Raw genomic sequence first — 25,067 nt, forward strand, 5'->3', positions numbered from 1 at the left:
AAGAGATCAATGATCATTTCATCCAATAACCAATTTGAGCCATTATTGGTGGAGATCAATGATCTTTTCATCCTATAAGTATAAGGGCTAACGGGAGTTGTGGGAGATGTGTTGAAGGCAGTGGGAATTTGGGGTGTGAAGAGAATGACAGAGATCAGTAATCTGGTGTTGAAAGAAGACCGTATTCCAGTGGATTGGGAAAGAGGAACCTTTGTCCCTCTATAGTCCATACAAGAGAAGAAGGTGACCCTCTGGACTGTGGCTCGTATCGAGTGATAAAGTTATTAGAGCGTGGAATGAAGGTATTGGAAAGGGTGTTGGAGAGGAGGAAAAGGAAGAAGGTGAAGATCGACGAAATGCAGTTTGGATTTATGCCAGGAAGAGGAACGACGGACGCGCTCTTTATTGTGAGGCAGATGCAGGAGAAGTACATGGAGAAGAGGAAGAAGTTGTTTCTTTGGTTTGTCGATCTGAAGAAAGCATTCGATAGGGTTCCATGCGAAGGAGTGACATGGGCATTGAGGAAGCTAGGAGTGGAGGAATGGTTGATCTATATAGTGATGTGATGTGATGGCAATGTACAAAAGAGCGCGCACAGCTGTCAGGACGAAGGACGGGAACAGTGATGAGTTTGAGGTGAAGGTGGGAGTGCATCAGGGGTCGGTACTAAGTCCACTACTATTTGTAGCTGTGATGGAGGTGCTGGCTCAAAACGTAAAGGAGGGTTTACCATGGGAGTTGTATGCAGATGATCTGGTGTTGATTGCGGAAAGTATGGATGGACTGAGGGAAAAGATGAACAAGTTGAAGGAATGTATGGAGACAAAAGGTCTGAAGGTGAATATCGGAAAGACGAAGGTGATGGGAAGTGGTAAAGCATGTGGTTAGGTGGAAAGAACTGGGAAGTGGCCATGTGCTGTGTGCAGGAAGGGTGTCGGAGTGAACTCCATTCAATGTACAATGTGCTCTGAGTGGGTTCATAAAAAATGTAGTCGTCTGAGAGAGTCATTAACCAGTGTGGCAGCTACATTAAAATGTAAGGTGTGCACAGAGGGAGCTGCAGATGGAGGAAATGTTGAGTTGGATCTGGAGACGGCGTGAAGCTGGAAGGTGTGAAAAAACATTTTGCTACCTCAGAGACATGCTGAATGGAGAAGGTGGATCAGACTCGGCAACGGTTGCTCGAATGAGATGTGCATGGAAGAAGTTTCGGGAACCGAGTGGCATGCTGATGAGGAGGGGAGTGTCGTTGAAGCTGAAGGGAAAGGTGTATGCTGCATGTGTGAGACGTGTTATGATTTATGAGAGCGAGACATGGGTAATGAACGTAGAGCAGCAACGAAGGCTGGAATGGGTGGAAACGCGAATGGTTCGGTGGATGTGTGGAGTATCGTTGAGAGAGAGGAAGACAAATGATGAATTGCGAAAGATGATGGGAATAGAGCCTGTGATTGATGCTGTGAAGAGGAACAGGTTGAGATGGTTTGGTCATGTGTTGAGGAAGGATGAAAAGTGACTGGTTGAGAAGAGTGATGGAAATGAATGTAGAAGGAAGTAGAGGACGGGGAAGACCGAGAAAGACTTGGTTAAAGATGGTGGAAGAAGAAATGCGGGCAAGGGGGTTAACAAGGAGAGATGCAGAAAATAGGACAAAATGGAGAAGATTGTCATGGGGCCCGCATGGCTAACCCCCGCTCCAGCAGGGAAAATGGCCTTAAAATGCATGTTGTGTGTTGTATTGGTGGAGATCAATGATCACTTCATCCCATAATCATTTTGGACCATTATTGGTAGAGATCAATGATCACTTCATCCAATAACCAATTTGGGCCATTATTGGTAGAGATCAATGATCACTTCATCCCATAATCATTTTGGACCATTATTGATGGTGTCCCTGGTTATCCCTGGTGTTGGGCTCGCGGCTAGGGTGCCGGCTTAGGATCCTAGGATCCTGGGTTCGAATCCCGGTCAATCGCTGAATTAACGCCAGGGGGGTTGACTCAGCCTGTCATCCTTCCGAGGTCGGCAAATTGAGTACCAGTTCACTGGTAATTCCCTGCTTGTCGTTAAAGGCGGCAAAAAGGGTTGGCGTCAGGAAGGGCATCCGGCCGTAAAACATTGCTTCAAAAAGGGGACTGAAAAACAACAACAACCACAGTTCCCGAAAAAGGCCAACCCCCGCTTGCGGGGAAAAATGGCCTCTAAAGGTGTTTTTTTTTTTTTTTTTTTTTTTTTTTTTTTTGATGGAGATCAACCTAAAGGTGGTTTTATTGGTGGAGATCAATGATCACTTCAGTCAATAAGCCTGGTGTTTGCATAGCGGTGAAGGTGGCTGGCTTGAGATATTTGGGTCTTGAGTTTGAGGCCCTTTCGTGCTGTTGAAATAACACCAGGTGGGTTGCCTGTCATCCTTCTGAGTTCGGCAAAAATGAGTACCAGCTTGCTGGAAACGAGCACTGCATTAGCGGCACAGCCGTGCTTCCAGAAATGATGCAACCAGCTGCCACAGGCTGCATACAAAACAACAACAACTTCAGTCTATAACCAATCCAATATGTCTCAAATGTCAAGTCTGACTAACCAAATTTGTGAAAATCTTGCGGTATGAATGATTTCTGTCTGAATCTGTTTCAAAATAGTTTTGGATTAATGGAAGGTAATTTGCTGAAGCACACTACATCTTCAAAAGGTTTCAACAAGTCTTAAAAAGATTTTGTATGAAACGAAAATACATATGCAGTGCTGTGACGTCAAAAGAGGTCATGGTAACCTCTTTTATAATGTGATGAAATTCCGAGGAAATTTATCCAGATTCTAGCTGTCGGTTTTATCGATGAATGAATGAGGGAAGGAATAGATGTTTATAGTTTGTATTTGCTGGGTGTCTGGGAGAGGATAAGAGTGGCAAGCGGTGAAAAATGGACTTCATTCGACAAAGTTTGTCTCAAAACTTTACCGAATCATGTGCCTGCATTTGTCTCAATGATCCTATCTTGGAAATATTGTCTGCCCAAAGCAGCCGTGGAGTTCAAGCAATATTTACTTTCAGAGTGTGGTCGTTGAACAGGACCAACTATTATAATATGGCAGAGAGTTTGTTTCCATTGACGGTCATGTTTTGTGTATCTCACCAGCTGAGCGAAATGGCAGAGGACAGCATATGTGCTTGCCTCTTTTTGTGAATCAATCATGTTCGCAACACTTATTTGCCGATTTGCATCATTCATGGGGGTGCCGTAATCCAGTTGACGCAGTGCCCCCCTTTCAATTAGCATAGAAATTTGGAATTTGATCAGAGTGCTGCCACACAGTGTGCTACTCTGCAAAAGGCACAGTGGGATCTTTCATGTCCTCCGGTGAATACTTACTGGAACATTTGGCAGGCGGTCGATCATTCTGAGCTTATTGTTACCAACGCCACCAAAGGTCGATGGAGGTTATGTTTTACCTTTCCCTTCAGCTGAGCGTATGGCACAAGGACGAAATTATTAGATTTTGGTGAAGATCTGGATCCGGATTCGGATCCGGCTACTAGAAATTTTAAAGTTATTCTTCAGCATTGGGAGATGGGGCCCAAAACGATACATAGCAGGATATCTCAAAGTTGTGGACAGATTTGGACGAAACTTTGTGTACCGGTTGGGTGTCTGACGAGGACAAATAGATTCGATTTTGATGAAGATCTGAATATGGATTCGGATATGAGAATTATTAAATTTTTTAGTGATTCTTCACCATTGGGAGACAGGATCAAAAACGATACATAACAGGATATCTCAAAAAGTTATGTATGGCTTTGGACGAAACTTGTTGGACAGGTTGTGTGTGTGACAAGGGAAAATCGATTAGATTTTGGTGAAGATCTGAATATGGATTCGGATATGAGAATTATTTAATTTTTTAAGTGTTTCTTCACCATTGAGTGACATGGCCAACTAGGCGGAGGTATGCTCTCTACTGAGTGCCGTTCTAGTTTAATTTGTTGCGGCACTGAAAATAGCCAGGTGCTATACTCTTAAGAATATGAGATAGGGCCAAAAAAGGGAGCAGAATATGCTAGAAGGAGAAGGAAATGGATATCACCAGGTCAAGTAGTGAAGTCGAGATTTGGGTTGAAAATCTTTGAATAAGACCCATATCATATATAAGCCATGACTGCTTCTCAATGATTTTTTTATGGCTGATTATTTGCTACAAATTTCCAGTAGGGACGAAAAATATTGGAATTGTTCTTTCCTAAAAAAAAAAAATGCCATTTACCGATAAACGCTTTTCGCGTACGTATGTGTTGATCGGCCCATTTTCCTCCCATTGTGTTGTTTGTCGTGCTGTCCATGTCGCTGTAGTTGGCGGCTGAGTTGAATGTGTTTTGCGTTACGAATTTTTTTTTTCTTCTGTAGGCTTTCTTAAACGTCTTTCAAAAATAATATTTACAACGATAAAAGAAGCATATCGCTTATATAAGTGAGCATTATAAAGGAAATCGGCTTTCACCCGTATTAAGCATGGAGAATAATAACCTACCAATGAAGAAGAAGAAGGAGAAGGTGTATACAGAGGAAGAAGAGGCCGCCGGTACAAGCGGTTTTCAGTCCCAGGTCATTTTTGTTGTTTGTTTCCGTTTTTTTTTTCATTGAGTCACTTTGCTTCAAGTTAACATTGCTTTGGCAGTTTATTTTGAGGTCAATCGTTCGAGTATGCGAGGCTTTTCGTTTACGTGTAACATGACTGGGCCTGACGTGCATGGCTCTCGGCTGCAGATTCGATTTGGGGTTTTGTTTCATGTTTGGGGCCGCGCGCGAACTTTCCTCGTCAGCAGTCCTTGAGGGACAGCATCGTGAGCAATACGTGCGATATTTCCGTCGTTTGTCTGGTTAAGGTGATGAAATACTGATGGATTGTGTTTGCCAAGCAAGTCCCACAGGATGGAGCATCGCTAGAACCTGGATTCCATTCCCGAGTCGTGCTTCACAGATAGGGTGTCTCCCATCTGCCGGCATTCGTCTAGTCTGTGGACCTTAAAGATCCCAAATGTGACCGTCGTGAGGAGCGCGGCACCCTGAACAAATTACAAATTCCTGCCCAAATTGCTCTCGAATCGAATGTCCCCCCTGGCCGATCGATTCGTGAAAGACTTGCGCCCAATGACCTTCCTCGCTCGACGCCGCCGGAAAGTTGTGCCAATTGGCCCTTTTAAAGTGATGGTCGAGGTGGTGCTGTTTGTGCCAAGAATCCCAATGAGCCAAAGCTGTCAAATTGCCATATATAGTGATTGCATAATAGTAATACTTTCCATTTTTACGTGTTGCTTTCTCAGGCGTCTGCATCAACAAACCAACAGGCTCCTGTGAACTGCAGAGTCATGGAGGGAGAGAACTCTCGCACTGAGACCCTGGCAGCTCTTGGCAGACATGCCAACGGTCTTACAAAGACGGGGGCAGGAGGACTGGGCTCCAGCAAACCCGGTGCTGCCAAGAAGCTGGTGATTAAAAACTTTAAAGGTGTGTTGCTTTCCCTTTTAATTAATTAATTGCTTTAATTTTTTTGGGGAAGTCCTGGTAACAGCATTATGGCTTACCTCCTCTGGATTTATTTACTGGAAACGCAAGTTTAACTCATGTTGAATATGCATCTATCAAGTTGCTTGTTGCTTCAGTCGTAATTTGAATAGCAAGTGTGATTCAACTTTTAAAAAGTTGTTGCGGTGGACCACCAGGTGGATGCGAGGTCAAATTTCCACCTGAACGTTCACCGATTTAGCGATGGATTATCCTCGGAGTCCATCAAGCAGATCTTTGCTTTGGTTTTTGTGGACCAGATGACGCTAACTGGAATCTGTCGCTACAGCCGGTCCGTCCCTCCGATAGGATTGGGCCGAGTGATTGCACCGGCACGAGCCAGCTGTGGTTTCATACGACATCCTATCGATGTTTGGTGCCAATTCCCGATGGCCGTGGGCTTTCTTTATAATTCCAATTGAAGAATCACACACCATGCCAATACAGATGGTGAAGATAGGTTTAATAAATATGAAGGGAAGAACGGGAGAACAGGGAAAAACATGTATTGCAATAATTATTTTGTACGTCTCTATTATAAAAAACCCCACACTCACAATATCTCGATCGGTTTATCACGTTTATCTTGACTCACTCACACGACAGATAGTAATGGCAGGGAAGGAATGACAAGATGAAGAATCAAAACCTGATGCAAACACCATGCCTGTTTGAGGACCTTTGGAAATTCTGCACGAGGGAGCCAACAATGCTCCACGGCCTCCTCGTATACATGCGCTTTCTCCAGCGCCACTGTCTCTGGGGTTGGTTTTGCAGAATGTCTCTATTCAGTGCTGCCTAAGCGTACCGAGCTCTCTTCCAAGCTGGACCACAAGCGCTACGGGCTGAGCTTTTACCGTACCAGCTCGCTGCCCCATCCACACTAATTTACCCCTTGACCGCACACTGATTGGCTCTCCTTGCGAACCCTCGTGCCGCGATATGCCTACCATTACTAACAGGCCATGGGGGTCTTTATCCTGGCATGCGGCTGCATGGTGTACCATATTGTCCACTTGGTTTGCAGAGCTAGGTTGGCAGTGAGTTATGAGGAAAACAAATAACAAAGGAATGATTAAAGGGGTCAAGAAGGTGAAGGGGAGGAAAGTGTGGGTTTAGACATAGAGGGGAGGGGGAACCCAATTATCTCCTGAACAGACTTAGAGACATGCCCTATCATTTTACACAGATGCCGTACGCTTAGACTAATCAAGTAGCCACCAAATGACTAGGTTATATTACTCCCATTAACCACCCCTATCACGTCTCAGCAACATTATTTTCAATTTATTTTTTTTGAACACACAAATTAATCTGAAAGCAGTTGGAATTTGTTTCCAAACTGATCTTCCACCAAAATAAAAACCAGCATGGTGACAGCCAACATTGTTGGATATCACTTATGAAGGTCACGAGCATCACCCACCTGGTGTCACAAGATCATGAGTACCAACATTTATGATTTTGATTTTTAAGCAGTGAAGCTGTTTTCATATTTGGCTATGTCCGTCCATCAAAAATGAAGGAGAACCTTTCATTCGAAAGGGTTTCATTCATTTATATTCCATAGAAGAAAGGCCTATTTCATATTCAAAATGCCAAACTGAACCGCTTCCTTTGTGATTTGTGAATGGGTGTGATTTTATTTTTTTGGAGGAGGACAAGCATCAACAGTTGACTGCTTGAGGCGAGCCAACTATGCAGAGCAATTTTGGGCCGCAGTTGTGGCAACTGGTTCTGGTGATTTGCTGAGTCAAGGCAATCGTTTTGCGTATTTACTTCCATTTAACGTTTTTGTTTTTGTTTTTTTGTTTTCTTTTTGCATATAACATTGAGGCTCATAGCCTGGTGTTGGCTTAGTGGCTAGGGTGCAAGCTTAGGATCCTAGGATCCTGGGTTTGAATCCCGGTCGATCGCTGAATTAACGCCAGGGGGGTTGACTCAGCCTGTCATCCTTCCGAGGTCGGCTAATTGAGTACCAGTTCACTGGTAATTCCCTGTGTGTCGTAAAAGGCGACAAACAGGGTTGGCGGCAGGAAGGGCATCCGGCCATAAAACATTGCTTCAAAAAGGGGACAAACAACAACAACCACGGTGCCCGAAAAAGGCCAACCCCTGCATTGTGGGGAAAAATGGCCTCTAAAGTGTTTTTTTTTTTTTTTAATATACAAGATTGAGGCTCGTGTAAGAGGTAACATTAATCACAAAAAGACAAACTGACACATAAAACATATGATAAAGGAAAAGGTAGTGGGAGACAAGATGGGGAGAGCGAGGGAAGCACCCAAGTACAACATTTGGAGAGCAGGGAGATCTGTGGGAGCGAGAGGGCTTGGGGGGAAGAGGCATGGGAAGGGAGTGGGGGGGGGGGGGGGGGTGGGAGAGATATAAAACACATGGACACTGCATGGACTTCCAGGAAAGATGTTGTTATTTCAAAAAGTGGATCTGGGGTGAATGAACGGTGGTAGAAAAGATCAAGGTTTTGGATTTTTTTTTTTTTTTTTTTCTTTCTCTTTGTATACTGAATCAAGGCTCGTGAAAGAGCTAACATTTATTTCACAAACAAATCAACCAGACAAACAAAATATACAAAAAGAGGGAGCGGAAGACAAGATGGGGAGAGAAGGGGAAGCACACAACCACAACATTTGAGAGCAGGGAGAAGTGTGGGAGGGAGAGGGCTTGGGGGGAGGAGGCGTGGGAAGGGGGGGGGGGGGGGAGAGGTATTAAACACAAGGGGAACGAAATTACCGGGGGTAGAAAAGATCAAGGTTTTGGATGGGGGAGGATAAGAGATGGTGGTGAACAGCTGTTTTAAAGACCTGGAGGGTGGAGTGGGATTGAAGAGAGTGAGGGAGTTTGTTCCAGAGGTGGGAGAAAAGAGGAATGAAGGAGTGAAGGTGAGCAGAAAGTCTTGATTTTGGCAGTTTAACCATAAGAGGGTTGCAGCCAGATCTTGTGCGACCTGGAGGAATATTTGGGGGACAGAGCCCAGAGAGAGCTGGGGGGGGCAAGGCCAGAGAGGAGTCGGTAGAAGACGGAAAGACCACCAACCTGCCTGCGGTGAGTGAGTGAAAGGCCCTTGGAGTTAGCTTCCTCGCGGGAGATTCCAATTATTCTGAACGCTTTGGTTTCAACAGCGTGAAGACGAGCTAGGTGTGAGGCAGGAGCACCAGACCAGAGGGGAGAGCAGTATTCCATAGAGCTGCGGATGAAAGCCTTGTATGTGGTGAGCAGCTCAGGTGTGCCAAGGAAGGACTTCGCACGACGGCGGATGCCCAGTCGGCGACTGGCTTTGGAGGCCAGATTTGAAATGTGGTTTTCCCAGGAAAGATCATGGCAAATAGTGAGACCCAAAAGCTTGAGTGACAGAATTTCTTGGAGAGGATTATTCAGAAAGTTGATGGGAGGGTTGTCCAGTCGGTCTTTTCGGAGAGACATCGTAAGAGTGTGAGATTTTTCAGGATTGAAAGACATGTTCCATTTGTTTGCCCAGTCTGTGATTTTGTCCAGGTCTGCAGAGAGTGAGGAGGCTGCAGACTGCCGATCTGAGGGATGAGGAATGGAGCGACAGAGAGTAGAGTCGTCAGCAAAGAGATAGAGAGGATTTTCAAGAGAGTCAGAGAGATCATTGATGAAGACCAGAAAAAGCACAGGCCCCAGAACACTACCTTGGGGGAACTCCAGCCTGAACAGGAAGAGGAGATGAGAGAAACCCATTCAGGGCCACACGTTGACTACGACCAGAGAGGAAGTCCGCCAGCCATGCGTGGAGATTTCCATGGATACCAAAGGAGGAGAGTTTTGTGAGCAGAGCAGGGTGCCAGACCGTATCGAAGGCACGTGAAATGTCAAGGGAGACAGCTCTAATTTCCTGTTTGGTGTTGAGGACCTCCATCCATTGTTGAGAAAGCAGAAGCAGCATGTCCAGAGTAGAGTGACCAGGTCTGAAACCAAATTGATGATCAGAGATCAAGCCATTGGAGAAGAGGAGAGATTTCATATCTGAAGCAATGATGGATTCCATTACTTTGCTGATAATTGGGAGAAGGCTGATTGGTCTGTAGTTGCTAGGATCTGTTTTTGCACCTTTTTTGTGCAAAGCGGTGATGTTGGCTGATTTCCAAGCAGATGGCAGATGACCTTGAGGAAAAGAGAGGGTGAAGAGAACAGAAAGAGGGAGTGAAAGAGCGGAAGAACATGATTTTAGGACCCGTGGGCTGATGCCGTCAGGACCAGTTGCAGAATCAGAGTCGAGGGTTGACAGAAACTTTTCCACCTTGTCAGGAGGAAAGGACACAGAGTCCAGGAGCAGCTGGGTACGACTGGGTACGGTGGGTACAGAGAGGGATGGGTTTGGGACACAAGATTTAGAGGCAAACACAGAGTTGAGGCATTCAGCTTTTTCATGTGCGGAGTCAGCCGTTAAGCCGTTTGAGGTGAGGGAGGGCATGGAGGGGGAACAAACACCAGAAACAGATTTGACCAGACGCCACCAGGATTTGGAAGACGGAGACAGATAAGAGAGTTCGGTCTTGAGAACGGTGAGATATTGTTTCCTGGCTCTCCTGAGGGTGGACACACACTTGTTTCGGGCTTTGTGAAAGGAAATTAGATTTCCTTCTGTTGGATTTGCTTTCCAGGAGACGAAAGCAAGTTGTTTCAGGGCAACAGCCTCACCACAAGAATCCGTGTACCATGGACGGGAGGAAGGGTATGACAACTGAAGACGAGATGGGATAAATCTGTGTATGAGAGAGAGCAATTTACTTTGAAAGAATTCCCAGGATGAGTTGATGTCAGAGGTGGTAGAGATGGGAGACCAGTCCAGATGATTGATGGCTGCTTGAAGACCGCGCCAGTTGGCCTGAGTGAAATGCCAGACTCGTCGACGCTGAGGAGGCTCTCTGAGAATGGTCAGAGATGTCCACTTTGACAAGCACATGATCAGATGAGCCGATTGGAGCAGAAGAAGAGCAGCAGACATTTTCAGGGAAGTTAGTCATAACCAAGTCCAGAAGAGAAGATGCTCCGTTGACTGAGATCCATGTCGGAAAATTGACAGATTGTGTCAGTCCCAGTGAGTCGCAGAAGTCCTTTGCTGAGGAGCCATGGCTGGTGAGAGAGGTTCCCACACCCAGCCAACTCGCATGGTGACAATTGAAATCACCACATATGAGGAAGAGAGTTGGGATGGGTAGATAGAAGTTGGTCCATATTATCAGACAGCGAGATGTAGATGGAGTCATCACGGTTTGGTGGACGGGACAACACACATATGAACAAAAGGTGGGAGCGAACGGGAAGCCATAGCCAAAGGTATTCCTGGGGGTGAGGTGGAGAGAGAGAGCAGTGCAGGGCGAGTGAGGAAGAATTTTTTTATAAAGATAGCAACCCCACCTCCAGGACGAGGCTCAGGTCTATCATACTGGAGGAGGGAGTAACCTGGGAGAGATACCAAGGAATCAGACAGCATGAAGGGGGAAAGTTTCTTCTCAGCAGATCACGTCTGGTTTGTCAGAAGCAACCTGTATGGAGAGATCAGTCAAGTTTGAGCGAAGGCCCCGGATGTTTGAGGTCCATGCCGTTAATGAAGAGGAAGGGGGAGCATCGGATACAGAACGGGTGGGGGGGGGGGGGGTGTAGGGTAAGATGTGGAAGAGGAGGAAGTGGTAGGGAGAGCTGTTGAAGGTGTCAGAGATTTCAGAATAGCTTGGAGAAAGGGAAGAATGGGGCGGACAAAAGGTTTGATGGTGATTGGGTGAGGCACAATGAGGTGTTATTTGAGGAGGGGGAAGAGCGAGGCAGAAGGTTGGGGGAGATGAAGGTGAAAGTTGTAAGGGGGAAGAAGCGGGGAGGGCGCTTTGAGGAGGAGGGTGAGAGGGGAGTCTAGGAGGGGAGGGGCAAGGGGGGAGATTTGAAAGGGAGGGTGATGGGGAAGATTTGGAGGGGAGGGGCAAGAGGGAAGATTTGAAAAAGATGGGTGATGGGGAAGATTTGGAGGGGAGGGGCAAGGGGGTCGATTTGGAGGGGAGGGGCAAGGGGGTAGATTTGAAAGGGATGGGTGATGGGGAAGATTTGGAGGGGAGGGGCATGGGGGAAGATTTGAAAAAGATGGGTGATGGGGAAGATTTGGAGGGGAGGGGCAAGGGGGTCGTTTTGGAGGGGAGGGGCAAGGGGGTAGATTTGGAGGGGAGGGTTGATGGGGAAGTTTTGGAGGGGAGGGGTGATGGGGAAGTTTTGGAGGGAAGGGGTGATGGGGAAGATTTGGAGGGGAGGGGTGAGATTGGATTTTAGAAAGTGTACGATTAATGGGAAATGAACATTTTTTGCAAAATGAGTTTCTTGTGACCTTCGAGTCAAAAATACGTTTGAGAACGCTGAAGGAGGGGTGGAGTGCAGGAGAGTTTTGGGGATGTAGAAAAGAGGAACTGTTAGAGATGGAATCTTTTTTTGGAATGAATAGATTTGGTGAGCAAGTCGAAAGCATCCTTTTGTAGAAGAAGAAGAAAAAGGTGTTATAATATATGACAGAATACAGTTCTTCAGTGGAAAGTTTAAACATTTTCAAATTCAGCAGTGAAAACTATCTGGGAAAATGGAAATGGGGGTGAAACACGTGATCGAAGAACGAACGAACGAACAAATGAGAACAACGAATAAACGAAGAAGAACAACGAATAAGAACAGAGAAGGAAATATTTTTATTTTTTATTTTATTTTTTTGAGTTGGGATTTTAAACAAGGAAGTAGGCTATGGGGTGAAAAGACTGGGAAAAACAGAGAACAAAAGTTATTGGAGCACAAACGACGGACCGCTGAGGGAAAAACAAAGCCTCAAGGTCGGACACAGTAGCCTACCAGGCCTCAAAATACACGACACGAATTAACCGACGATTTTGTATCCATGTATGAAAAATTAACACCGAGAATCTTACTGAAGACACACTATCGGTACACACCGAAAGATAGATACAGTTTCGACAAAAACAAAATTATGAAAAATTACTTAACTTTGAAACACACACATGGACAGCTTCGAAAAGACGTGACCTGTCTTGGGGAGCTCCAGCCTGAACAGGAAGGGGAGATGAGAGAAATCCATTCAGGGCCACACGATGACTTTGACCAGAGAGGAAGTCCGCAAGCCATGCGTAGAGATTTCCATGGATACCATCAGAGGAGAGTTTGGTGAGCAGAGCAGGGTGCCAGACTGTATCGAAGGTACGTGATGTGTCGAGGGAGACGGCTCTATGTTCCTGTTTGGCATTGAGGACCTCCATCCATAGTTGAGACAGCAGAAGCAGCATGTCCAGAGTAGAGTGACCTGGTCTCAATCCAAATTGATGATCAGAGATCAAGCCATTGGAGAAGAGGAAGGATTTGATATCCGAAGCAATGATGCATTCCCTGACTTTGCTGATAATTTGGAGCAGGCTGATTGGTTTGTAGTTGCAAGGATCTGTTTTTGCACCTTTTTTGTTTAAAGGGGTGATGTTGGCTGATTTCCAAGCTGATGGCAGATGACCTTGAGCAAACGAGAGGGTGACGAGAACAGAGAGAGGGTGTGAAAGAGTGGCAGAGCAGGACTTTAGGACCGGTGGGCTGATGCCGTCTGGTCCAGTTGCAGAATCAGAGTCGAGGATTGACAGAAACTTCTGCACCTTGTCAGGAGAAAAGGACACAGAGTCCAGGAGCAGCTGGGTACGACTGGGTACGGTGGGTACAGAGAGAGACGGGTTCGGGACACAAAATTTTGAGGCAAACACGGAGTTGAGGCAATCCGCTTTTTCATGTGCAGAGTCAGCTGTGTATCAGTTTGAGTTAAGGGAGGGGATGGAGGAGGAACAAACACCAGAAACAGATTTGACAAGATGCCACCACGATCTGGAAGAGGGGGACAGGTTTGAGAGTGAAGAGATATTGTTTCCTGGCTCCTGAGGGTAGACACACACTTGTTCCGTGCTTTGTGAAAGGAAATGAGATTGCCTTCCGTGGGGTTTGCCTTCCAGGAGGCGAAGGCAAGTTGTTTCAGGGCAACTGCCGCACAAGAAGATTCCATTTACCATGTATGGGAGGAAGGCTATGACAATTGAAGATGGGATGGGATAAATCTGTGCACGAGAGAGAGAGAGAGAGCAGTTTACTTTGGAAGAATTCCCAGGATGGGTTGATGTCAGAGGCATTAGAGATGGGAGACCAGTCCAAATCAATTATGCTTGAAAACTTGAAAGGCACTGCTTGAAAACCGTGCCAGTTGGCTTGAGTGAAATGCCAGACTCGTCGGCGCTGAGGAAGCTCTCTGAGAATGGCCAGAGAGATGTCCACTTTAACAAGCATATGGTCAGATGAACCGATTGGAGCAGAAGAAGAGCAGCAGACATTTGCAGGGAAGTTTGTCATAATCAAATCTAGAAGAGAAGATGCTCTGTTGACTGATATCCATGTTGGGAAATTGACAGATTGTGTCAGTCCCAATGAGTCACAGAAGTCCTTTGCTGAGGTGCCATGGCTGGTGAGAGAGGTACCCACACCCTGCCAGCTGGCATGATGACAGTTGAAATCACCACATATGAGGAAGAGAGAGTTGGGATGAGTAGATAGAAGTTGGTCCATTTTATCAGACACCGAGATGTAGATGGAGTCATCACTGTTTAGTGGACGGTACAACACATATATGAACAAAAGGTGGGAGCGAAGGGGAAGCTGTCTCCAGAGGTACTCCTGGGGGTGAGGTGGGAAGAGGGCTGTACAGGGAGAGTGAGGAAGAGAGTTTTTGATAAAGATAGCAACTCCACCTCCAGGACGAGGCTCGGGTCTATCATACTGGAGGAGGGAGTCACCAGGAAGAGATATTAAGCAATCGGAGACATCTTGAAGGAGTGAAGGTTCTGTTAAAAAATGGCAAGATGTTTGTGAACAGCTGTTTTAAAGACCTGGAGGGAGGAGTGGGATTTAAGAGAGTGAGGGAGTTTGTTCCAGAGGCAGGAGAAAAGAGGAATGAAAGAGTGAAGGTGAGCAGAGTTTTGATTTTAGCAATTTCACCAGAAGAGGGTTGCTGGCAGATCTTGTGCGACCTGTCGGAATATTTGGGGAACAGCACAGAAAGAGCTGGGGGAGCTAGGCCAGATAGGAGTAGGTAGAAGACAGAAAGACCACCTGCCTGCCTGTGGTGAGTGAGTGAAAGGCCCTCACAATCAGCTTCATCGCGTAAGATTCCAATGATTAATTCCAACCTGTTGTTTTGTCTTTGTTCTTTCTCCAGGAATTCGAGTGAAAGTGTTCATTATTTATCAAGACCTGAATCGCTCCGCCCCAACTAAATCGTCCATTTCCTGCAACTTTCATTTTATAACATTTTCTCGAATTAGGACTCCTTAATCACTTTTCAGACTTTTTAAAAATTTGTGAAATGTGAAAATTGGTGAAAAAATTTTGGGGAAAAAATTAAACTTTCACTCAATTACATTGGTATCAAGCATCATATGCACATGGAGCTGGGAGTCAAGTGCAAGCTTGGCCCATCGGTAGTTTAATTTTATGCGTGGTGTAGTTATACTGCTGATGCAGGGTCTCCGACATGTGTGGGCAGGAATTTGGAATTTGAAATTTATTGAGGGTACCGACAATATCTCACCGACTCATGAAATATACTGTTGGATCTTTACCGTCAACCAGTTAATGCTGGCAGACTGATCCCTAGCTTAATCTAGATCTGAGGGAAGCCACACTTCATGATGCAATACCCTGCCTAGGAAGCACCAAAGAAGCACTAATTAGGAGGTTTATCATTGACTGGAGAATGGAACCTGGAGTGACAGCTCAACGGTAAGTGTGATGCTTCTTCACCATCGTATCTGGACTTTACATGTACAGCAATACTACTAATAAGGCTGTGCCATGATCCCTTTGAACTGTGCCATTAAAAACGTGTTTGGTTGTGACTACCAATTTTTGGAGGCATTTCTGACAGCCCCTGCTTCCATTAGCCACAGTCCTGATGGTATCATCTAATTCTTAGGTAAACTTGTTGAAAGAGTGTCACGTTGCATTTAATTTCATTCCTTTGGCTTTCCTTCACTTCCAAAGTGTGAAATGCATCATTGAGAAAATAGCATGTCTTGCACATTTACTGATTACCTCCGGCACCTAAGGTTTAACACAAAACTGGATTAGGCCAAAACTTGGTGGATGAGTTGGTTCGGTGACGAGAACAAGCCTTTTAGATTTTGGTTCAAGTCCGGATCCAGATCCGACCTATCGGTGGAATACAAAACGTAACCTGTTCAGCTTGGCAGGGGTATGACCTCTACCAAGTGCTATTCTAGTTCATTATTGTGACCTCGTTACAATAAACATTACTCGTCATGATGCATTTCTTATTGAAGTACTTGAAGTGAATTTTTTTTTGTTGTAAAAGTACTTTAATTAATTGATCAGACTACTGCTTCTTTAATGGCCACAATTATTTCCATGTTATTGTGGGTTGGCCAGGGAAGTTTGGCCCAAGTCATTAACGAACCGGCTGGCCAGTCTTGATGTTTGTCTTGGGATAGGACAGGAATTTGTAATTTGGACTTCTTTGTAATTTGGACCAATGTAATTGAAATCTTCTATTTGTGAAGGACACCGTGGGATCTTTAATACCTATCAACTCATGCAGTTGGACGGGACGATCAGTTTGACATCCATCCGAGGGACGGCACACACATCGATGAATCATCCTGCCTGTGAAACACCAGGTTGACAGTTTATAGCTGGGGTGAGATTCAAACCCAGGCTCGATGGCTCGAGGCAAGTGTGGTTACATATAGTACATCCTGCCAGCCTAATTTGTCAGCTTGCATAATGTATTTGGATAACTCTTAACGCAGTTTTTTTTTTTTTAACATAATAAAGAGTTCTTCTTTGGCGTTTTATGCCTCCATTGACGAAGTTGCCGGACGCATTATGTTTCCCACGAGTGTTTTCGGGTTGTCCATCCGTCCGTATCCGTGCTACCGTGATAGGTTTTCGTTGCCGCGATAACTTAAGAATGGCTGAAGGGATTTAAATCAAACTTCAATCAAGTGTGTGCTCTGAGGTAAAGATGAACCGATTAGATTTTGGGGTCACGAGGTCATAGGTTAAAAGTTGGAGGTCATGGTAAGTAAAAATCCTGTTACCCCATTGACTTGTGAACCAGTGAGGTGTTTTGTACAAGTATGTATTATGATGCAAAGATGAACTGATTTGAATCCAGGTTCAAGAGGTCAAAAGTCAGTCTTTAATAGGTTTACGTTACGTTACCGCGATAACTCAAGAATGGCTGAAGGACCAAGTTAAACTTGGTGTAAGTATGCATAATGATGCAAAGATGAATTGATTCGATTATGGGGTCAAGAGGTCAGAGGTCATATCAGGTAAAAATGTGATACTGAGAACAGCTGAAGGGATTTAAATCAAACTTGGTAAAAGCATGCATAATGAAATTAATGATGTAATGATGTGGATGGAGGCATATCGGGTGACGTTGCAACGTCAAATAATGCCGTTCTAGGTTTTATTTTATTTTTTACTTTTGTGGGTTTAGTCAAACTGTTTCACCATAAAGCCCCACATTCCATTTTGTTTATGCAGATACACCCAAACTTCCAGACAGCTATCCTACAGATACCTGGCACAATTTGCAGGAAGCTGTTCGTGCTATTCAGACAAGCACCTCTATCCGCTACAACCTCGAAGATCTCTATCAGGTTCGTTGTATTGCTTTCACTGAATTGAGCTTACTTTGAGACCAATTTTTATTTAATTTTATGTTATTATTATTATTGTCCCGCGATTGCCCTCAGTTAAGACCGCGGGATCGCGGATAGCCTGAACGAGCTTTAACTCCGAGGCGACGATCAATTGCGGATTTGACTAGGCCAGCACGGGAGGAAGAAGTAAGAGGAAGAAGTGGCGAGCTCTTACCTGACGCAATCCGACGGCAGCCCTCGATCCTGTAGGAAATGAAATCGAGTGAACGAAAACCCGAATTCAATGTACAAAAAAACTATTTATTATGTGAAACCCAAGAACAATGGCGCGCCCGCACACCTCACTATGATTCCTAAATCGGGATCCCGCACACCTCACTTCAACAACAGCACAGGGGAATGAATTAAGCAAAGATAACCGTTGTGTGCGCGTTTGTGTTGGCTTATCTTTGTGCGTCAGGAATCGTCCGGTCTCAGCACGTCGTCCGAACACAGCTCCGGTTGGCGCGAACTGCTCGGTCGTTTGGCGCGAACTGCTCGGTCGTTTGGCGCGAACTGCTCGGTCGTTTGGCGCGAACTGCTCGGTCGTTTGGCGCGAACTGCTCGGTCGTTGGCGTGAACTGCTCGGTCGTTGGCGTGAACTGCTCGGTCGTTGGCGCGAACTGCTCAGTCGTTGGCGCGAACTGCTCGGTCGTTGGCGCGAACTGCTCGGTCGTTGGCGCGAACTGCTCGGTCGTTGGCGCGAACTGCTCGGTCGTTGGCGCGAACTGCTCGGTCGTTGGCGCGAACTGCTCGGTCGTTGGCGCGAACTGCTCGGTCGTTGGCGCGAACTGCTCGGTCGTTGGCGCGAACTGCTCGGTCGTTGGGTCGAACTGCTTGGTCGTTGGCGCGAGCTGCTCGGTCGTTGGTGCGAACTGCTCGGTCGTTGGTGCGAACTGCTCGGTCGTTGGCGCGAACCAGGCCCCGACGCGCCCTTGCTCGCTCGGTCTCGATGAAGGCATCCCGCGCAAGGCGAATGAGTGCGCAGCCCGCTCCCCAACCGTGCCCTTCCTCACGAATGCGGCACGGAAACCGCGGCTCTTCGTTCTTGGGGCGCTGCCGTTTTACGAACACTCCGCACGCAGTCTCCTCGGTTTGCAACCACAGGTCACGTCCCGCACACCGTCACTCACCAACGTCCGACACGAAGCGGGGAGAGTCGATGGCAGAGGAATACGCGAGGGCCAAGCGAGAGAGAGTATCCAACAACGACACAGGAAGGAGAGGGACGTCGATGCTGACAGAGGCAAAATGCGACCGCCTGCTATGGATCCAGCATGAGAAGGGCCAAAATGTCAGCTCACGTTTCGTGGTCTCCTTCTCCTCTGACGTCACCGCCCTCCCTCGACCAATCCTTTGCAAGGTGGGTGTGGCCTCAGCCTGCCTGTACGATGTCTGCCTCCCATGGTGGAACACTGCGCGGCTGCTTGCTGGTGCTCTTCCAGTCAGTTTTATCGTCGTGGCGGAGAGGGATTTAATTAATGTGGTGCACGGAGGGCCTATCTAAGTGTCTATGGGAGTGCGTTTCCATAAGGGACACTGGGATGCTCACAGAGGGAATTTTACCCATAATCCCTGTACTAATTAGCATGCCCCGCCCCCTCGTAACAGGGACGAAGATACAAGCTTAATCCGACATTCGGGCTCCAGAACTTATATCTAGATTCGCTATCACGACAGCCAGACACCTACCTATGCAGATCTACCTGGATCTAGATATTCCTCTACCCCTAATTGTCATAACATTATTATTATTATTATTATTATTATTGTTATTATTATTATTATTATTATTTATTGTTTGCTTTGTATGCTTTTTTTATCCTATTCAAAAAATAATTATTCTCTTACATACCCCTTATTATTTTGTTTCTCAGGCGGTGGAGAATCTGTGCTCGTACAAAATATCTGCCACTCTGTACAAGCAGCTGCGTCAGGTCTGCGAAGAACATATACGGGCGCAGATTGACCAGTTTGCAGGATATCCTTTTATGTATTTGGTTGCATACCCACTGCACATCATTCGACTGGGGAGCATGTTAATAATCCTTGTATAAGCTGAGCTGCCAGCATAAGTGAGCATTTACACTACAGGTCAAAAGTTTTAGAACACCTCAATTTTTCCAGTTTTTACTGACATTTACGCAGTTTAATGTCCAGTGAATAACCTGAAATGGTACAAAGGTAAGCAGTAAACTGCTCAAGGTTAAAAAAAAAAGTTTAGGTTAGCAAAAATGGGGAAGTAATGTAAATTGCACAGTTATATTGTGAAAAAAAAAAGGCCACTTGTCGCTCTGCCATAAAACCCAGATCAGTGATGGTTGTCCTTCTGGAAGTTTCTCCCATCTCCACACAGGATCTCTGGAGCTCAGCCAGAGTGACCATCGGGGTATTGGTCACCTCTATTACCAAGGCCCTTCGCCCCGATTGCTCAGTTTGGCCGGGCGGCCAGCTCTAGGAAAAGTCCTGGTTGTTCCAAACTTCTTCCATTTAAGAATTATGGAAGCCACTGTGCTTTTGGGAACCTTCAATGCAGCAGAGATATTTTTTTTGTAGGCTTCCCCAGATCTGTGCCTCGACACAATCCTGTCTGAGCTCTGCAGGCAGTTCCTTCGACCTCATGGCTTGGTTTTTGCTCTGATATGCATTGTCAGCTGTGAGACCTTATATAGACAGGTGTGTGCCTTTCCAAATCATGTCCAATCAATTGAATTTACCACAGGTGGACTCCAATCAAGGTGTAGAAACATCTCAAAGATGATCAATAGAAATGGGAGGCACCTGAGCTAAATTTCAAGTGTCATAGCAAAGGGTATGAATACTTATGTCAATGTGATATTTCAGTTTTTTTCTTTTTAATAAATTTGCAAAACTTTCTAAAATCCTTTTTTCTCTTTGTCATTATGGGATATTGAGTGTAGAGTGATGAGGGAAAAATGAATTCAAACGATTTCAGCATAAGGCTGCAACATAACAAAATGTGAAAAAAGTGAAGGGGTCTGAATACTTTCTGAATGCATTGTATCGAGAAAGGATCAGATGCCGTCCAACATGTAAACCATGTCACTAAATTCAGGCAAGTCTTAAATTCTCACGTTTTCTGGAATGGTCAACTTGTGAACCCACCTGTCTACTGCCTTGATCAGTCAATGGATGAAATCCCTTCACTCTCGGCCATCGCCCTGCTTCGGCAAACTGCATATTAAAGCTGGCTGGCTTCCATGGTCAGTCCAGACTAGGTCGCCAGACAAACTCTTATCATGCTAAGTCTTTCCTTTTTAAATCGGAGCTTCTGACCTGCAAGGCTTTGTCCATAGTTCAATGGAGTACTCTTTCCTATGTGCTCCCATGGATGCCATGGAATGTAAACCTTTCATCATCGGTTGTTGCTCTTTTGTCATAGGTTGATGGCATATCTGCTGTCTACCACCTCTCTTCTGCTCTTGCTCCATTACCCATCCACGTTGCACCTGTTCTTTCACTAACCCCCCCGCCCCCTTCCCAACCCCTCCTGTAACGCTCTCCTTAAAATTTAAGCTTGCTGCATATGGCGGCCACTCCTTTGTTTTTTTCCCTCCCTCCTGCCCGTTGAACCGCCTCCCCGAGTTGACGCAATCCCACAGAAACACACACCTACCTCTTGTCACCTTCTATGGACCTCCCCTCCACAATTATTTTCTAATGCCCTTAAACCTTCAACACCAACCTCCTATCTTACTTTCATTTTTTCATCTACCTACTTGTTTGTCTGGCTGTTTCGCTCCATATGCAGTATGCACCCACCTTCCAATCTGTATCTTGTTCTTTCACAAGCATAGGTGTACAATTATATTTTCTATGCTCTGAGTTTTATTTATTGAAATCCTGTAAATTATTTATTGTACAGTGTATATAGTAGAATTGCGCTGTGGTTATGGCACGTTTGGAGCATGGCTAATTGATTATAGTGATGGGGTTCGATAAAACTGGAATTTTGTTTTTCTAATTCATGACCCAATTTGATCTTGTGAAGTTGCAGTCTTGTCATTTTGTATCCTTGACCACCTGCACCGATACCATGGACAGCCTGCTCTTTCTGAAGCACATCGACCAGTGTTGGCAGGATCATTGCCGGCAGATGGTACCAAGTTAGCACGAGGGCGATATCGGGCTAATCCTTTCTTGTTTGGAACAAAAGTTACTTTGATGTTTATTTTGCATGTGCACAAAATTATATTGGATACTGTTATTGTTTCTACAGTTGTAATTGACTTCTGGGACCTTGAAACACTGCGATACAAGCTATCCTTGAAAGTTTTAATGTAAATTAGATGATTGGCATATCATTGACTTGGATTTAAAGTGATTATCAGTTGAGAACAAACTTACCTTGCCTATTCTCATGCCACTCTGCTTTTTAGATTATGATCCGGAGTATCTTCCTGTTCCTGGATCGAACATATGTCTTACAGAACTCGATGCTACCATCTATTTGGTGTGTGCTTGCCAGCATACTAAACAAGCTTTGGCATTAACCCATTTATGTCTCCGCCGACAAAGTCGCCGGAGGCATTATGTTTTCAGGTTGTCCGTCCGTCCATGTTACCGCTGTAGTTTGAGAACGGTTGAAGGGATCTAAGTCAAACTTGGTGCAGACATGTATAATGAGGTAAAGATAAACTGATTAGATTTGGGGGCATGAGGTCAGAGGTCATATTGGGTTCAAAAAAAATAGTGTTATTACGATAAGTTATGAACCAGTGATGGGATTTTGACCAATGTTGGTACAGGTATGTAGAATGATGCAAAGATGAACTGATTATATTTTGGGGTTACTAAGTCAAAGGTCAGGTCATGTTAGGTACAAATCCTGTTACTGTGATAACTTGTGAACCAGTGTTGGGATTTTGACCAATGTTGGTACAAGTATGTATTATGATGCAAATATGAACAGATTTAATTTGGGGTCAAGAGGTCAAAGTGTGTAATAGGTTTTCTTTACTGCAATAACTTAAGAATGGCTGAAGGGAACCAATTCAAACTTGGTACAAGTATGTCTAATGATGTAAAGATGAACTGATTATATTATGGGGTCAAGATGTCAAGGGTCAGAGCACCCATTAGGTAGAAATTCTGTTGCTGAGCTAACTTGTGAACCAGTGCAACAGAATTTTGACCAGACTTGGTGTAATTATATATTATGATGCACAGATGAACTGATTCGATTTTAGCATCAAAGGTCATGTCAGGTAAAAATGTGATAATTGAGAACAGCTGAAGGGATTTGAATCAAACTTAACTATGTATGATTATGTCATAAAATGGGAGGAGGCATGTTGCGACGTCGAGGAGTGCTGTTCTAGTTATCCCCATGGTTATTGGGGGGAAAAACGGGGGGGGGGGGGGGGAGGTGAGTGGGGTGGTGGGTGGGGGGAAGGGTTGGACGGGATGTTATAATCTGGTCTGTCCATCCGTCATGCTATCTCATCCTAAACGGTTATGGAGAATTTCACCAAACTTCGGTAGTTATGATCACCAAAAGGCATGAAGGTGCATGGGCAGTATCATTTTTGGTCCCGCTCCCTGCAGCAGGCTCAACAGATGAATTGCCAAAAAATGCGGATACATTTTAAACATTTTTTAAAATGAACCTTTGTATTTGCAATCAACATTGAGGGAAGCACGAAATATGTAAGGTTTTCTTTTTTTTTTTATATCTGAACCCGGGTTAATGTGCCGTGGGGTGGGGACTTGGGGCCACAGGGGTCAAAATAGGTGAAAAAAATTTTAACTCAAAATTTTATATTGCGGCATTCCTGGTGGAACTTTTTGCCATCTTTCAACCTTGCTTTGGGATTTGTGATGGTGCGCCATCGACTTCGGTCTAGTTGTTTATTGTTTAGTAACAACTCAGATTGTCTTCCTCAGAAGCATTGTTAATAATGCAAAAATTCCCTTTGGTGTCTTGTTTTGGAGCAGATTGAAATCTCTTGTTTACTGGCTGTTTTATCTTGCAGGGATATGGGACTTGAACTCTTTAGGCTGCACGTGCTTGGGGAGCGCCAGGTTCGGCTCCGCACGCTGGATGGGTTGCTGCTGCTCATCCAGCATGAGCGTAGTGGTGACAGTGTGCCCCGAAGTCTCCTCCGCAGCTTGTTGAGCATGCTAGCTGACCTGCAGGTCTGTATGAAGCAAAAACGCACAGCTTTCTGTTTCTATAAAATTGTTTAACTTCTTTTAAGTTGTAATTGCTCCAAGGCAGGAGGCGTCTGTTCATTTAATTAATGAAAGACAATGACATTAGGATTAATCGGTGATTAAAACATTTTTGAGACTGTGTACAAAACAAAGTATACAGTATTGAGTTTCAACTTGGGTTCCAAGTATAATCAGGCAATAGCTTAGATGGGAATGCAAAATTGGCTTTTAAAACTACTTTGTGAATCAAGGGTCCTTGACCATTTATGAGTTTGCTTTGCAGCCAAATTACAACACCCAGTGAACTCTGTTGAAGAAGATTTTAAAGTAGGAAAGGCACAAATGTGCATATGACACTCGGACTGCTATTCTAGTGGTCCATTATACTCTGTCACAGGTGAGCATTTTGAAAGTGGAAAGCTTCAGAAGCTGTATATGAATGGCAGAGAGGCTGAGAAATGATGTTTTTGGACCCATCAAGTAAGGTAAGCTTTGATTTGATCTTGAAGAAGTGTGTTGGTGGTTGAGAGCCACAGACAGGGCAAGGAGGGAGATGGTTATTGTACATGTGAAACTTGAACGACAATCAGTATAGCGCATACTTCCGCCAGGCTGAACTGTTTACATTTTGTATCCCATTTGATAGGTTGGATCTGCATCTGGACCTGAACCAAAATCTAATCAGCTTGTTCTTCTCACCTAGCCAACTCATCCACTTAGTTTTGTCATAACTTGTCCACAACTTTTTGAAATATCATGCTGTCTATCGTTTTTCACCCCTTCTCTCAATGGTGAAGAATCGCTTAAAAATTATTGAATCCTGGTCTTCAACAAAATCGAATCAGTTTGTCCTTGTCATACACCCATCCTCTCTATCAATTTTTTTTTTCTGAATCCACCCATAACTTTGAGGTGTCCTCCTCACAGACATGCAGACAGACAAACATTGGTGAAAGCATAACGTCCGTCCACCTTCGGTGTAGAGGTAATGAGCTTGGAGAAGGAGAGGCAGATGGTAACAGCTGTAGGGATAGGTTCAGGAGGGAACATTGGCCAGGTGTGAAGCTGTTGATCAATTGAAGGCAACACAAAGTGTCTTTCAAAAGAAGAGCCACAAAGGGTCACTTTCATTTCATGATTGTTATGGACAGACACTCAACGCCAGTAAATTTTGAAAAGTGAGGTTTTGAAGGAATTGGTTGTTGTGCTGCTCCTGGATGAAATTGTTCATTGCAACATGGTCTTCATCTCTTATTCCAGAGCTTTAGGAAAGTACAGCTGGCAATATGGCTTTGCATTGGAATTTTTGTCCGTTGTAATTAAGGATGCAATGGAGAAGAGACAAACAAACAAGTAAGACTTGAGGTAGCATCAACCTGGTGGTGTTGGTCTTTGATTGAGCAATGCTCAGGCATGATGGCATTGGCCCATTCTTGAAGAGATGGGACCAGAATATTTTGCCAAAATCATTGAAAGATGTCTAGCTGAAAACCCTACGAGTGTAGCACTTGCTGCAGTCGTGGTGCAGATATTTGTATCATTTTGCATT

At 45.0% G+C, this 25,067-nt stretch overlaps 1 protein-coding gene across 10 annotated transcripts in view; it reads left to right on the forward strand.

Annotated features, from left to right (window-relative positions):
* The window catches only part of CUL4B (cullin 4B), a 74,401-nt gene that overhangs the window by 6,286 nt on the left and 43,048 nt on the right, over positions 1-25,067 (forward strand). For 4 of the 10 annotated variants that reach the window (XR_013624595.1, XM_078784707.1, XM_078784711.1 and 1 more), the window contains 6 exons: positions 5,321-5,504; positions 17,184-17,299; positions 19,219-19,322; positions 21,392-21,461; positions 21,742-21,815; positions 23,338-23,500. Coding sequence is in view for 9 of the 10 variants with exons in the window: in XM_078784711.1 (XP_078640837.1) it covers positions 5,321-5,504; positions 17,184-17,299; positions 19,219-19,322; positions 21,392-21,461; positions 21,742-21,815; positions 23,338-23,500 (711 nt within the window). In the remaining variant the exon portion in view is untranslated. Of the gene's footprint in view, positions 1-4,489; positions 4,841-5,320; positions 5,505-16,189; positions 16,359-17,183; positions 17,300-19,218; positions 19,323-21,391; positions 21,462-21,741; positions 21,816-23,337; positions 23,501-23,915; positions 24,004-25,067 lie in introns of those variants that run through there. The other 6 variants (XM_078784708.1, XM_078784712.1, XM_068102155.2 and 3 more) reach the window with 6 other exon arrangements.

The sequence above is a fragment of the Myxine glutinosa genome, chromosome 9 (assembly GCF_964187855.1).
Source record: "Myxine glutinosa chromosome 9, kmMyxGlut1.1, whole genome shotgun sequence".
Classification (NCBI taxonomy): domain Eukaryota; kingdom Metazoa; phylum Chordata; class Myxini; order Myxiniformes; family Myxinidae; genus Myxine; species Myxine glutinosa.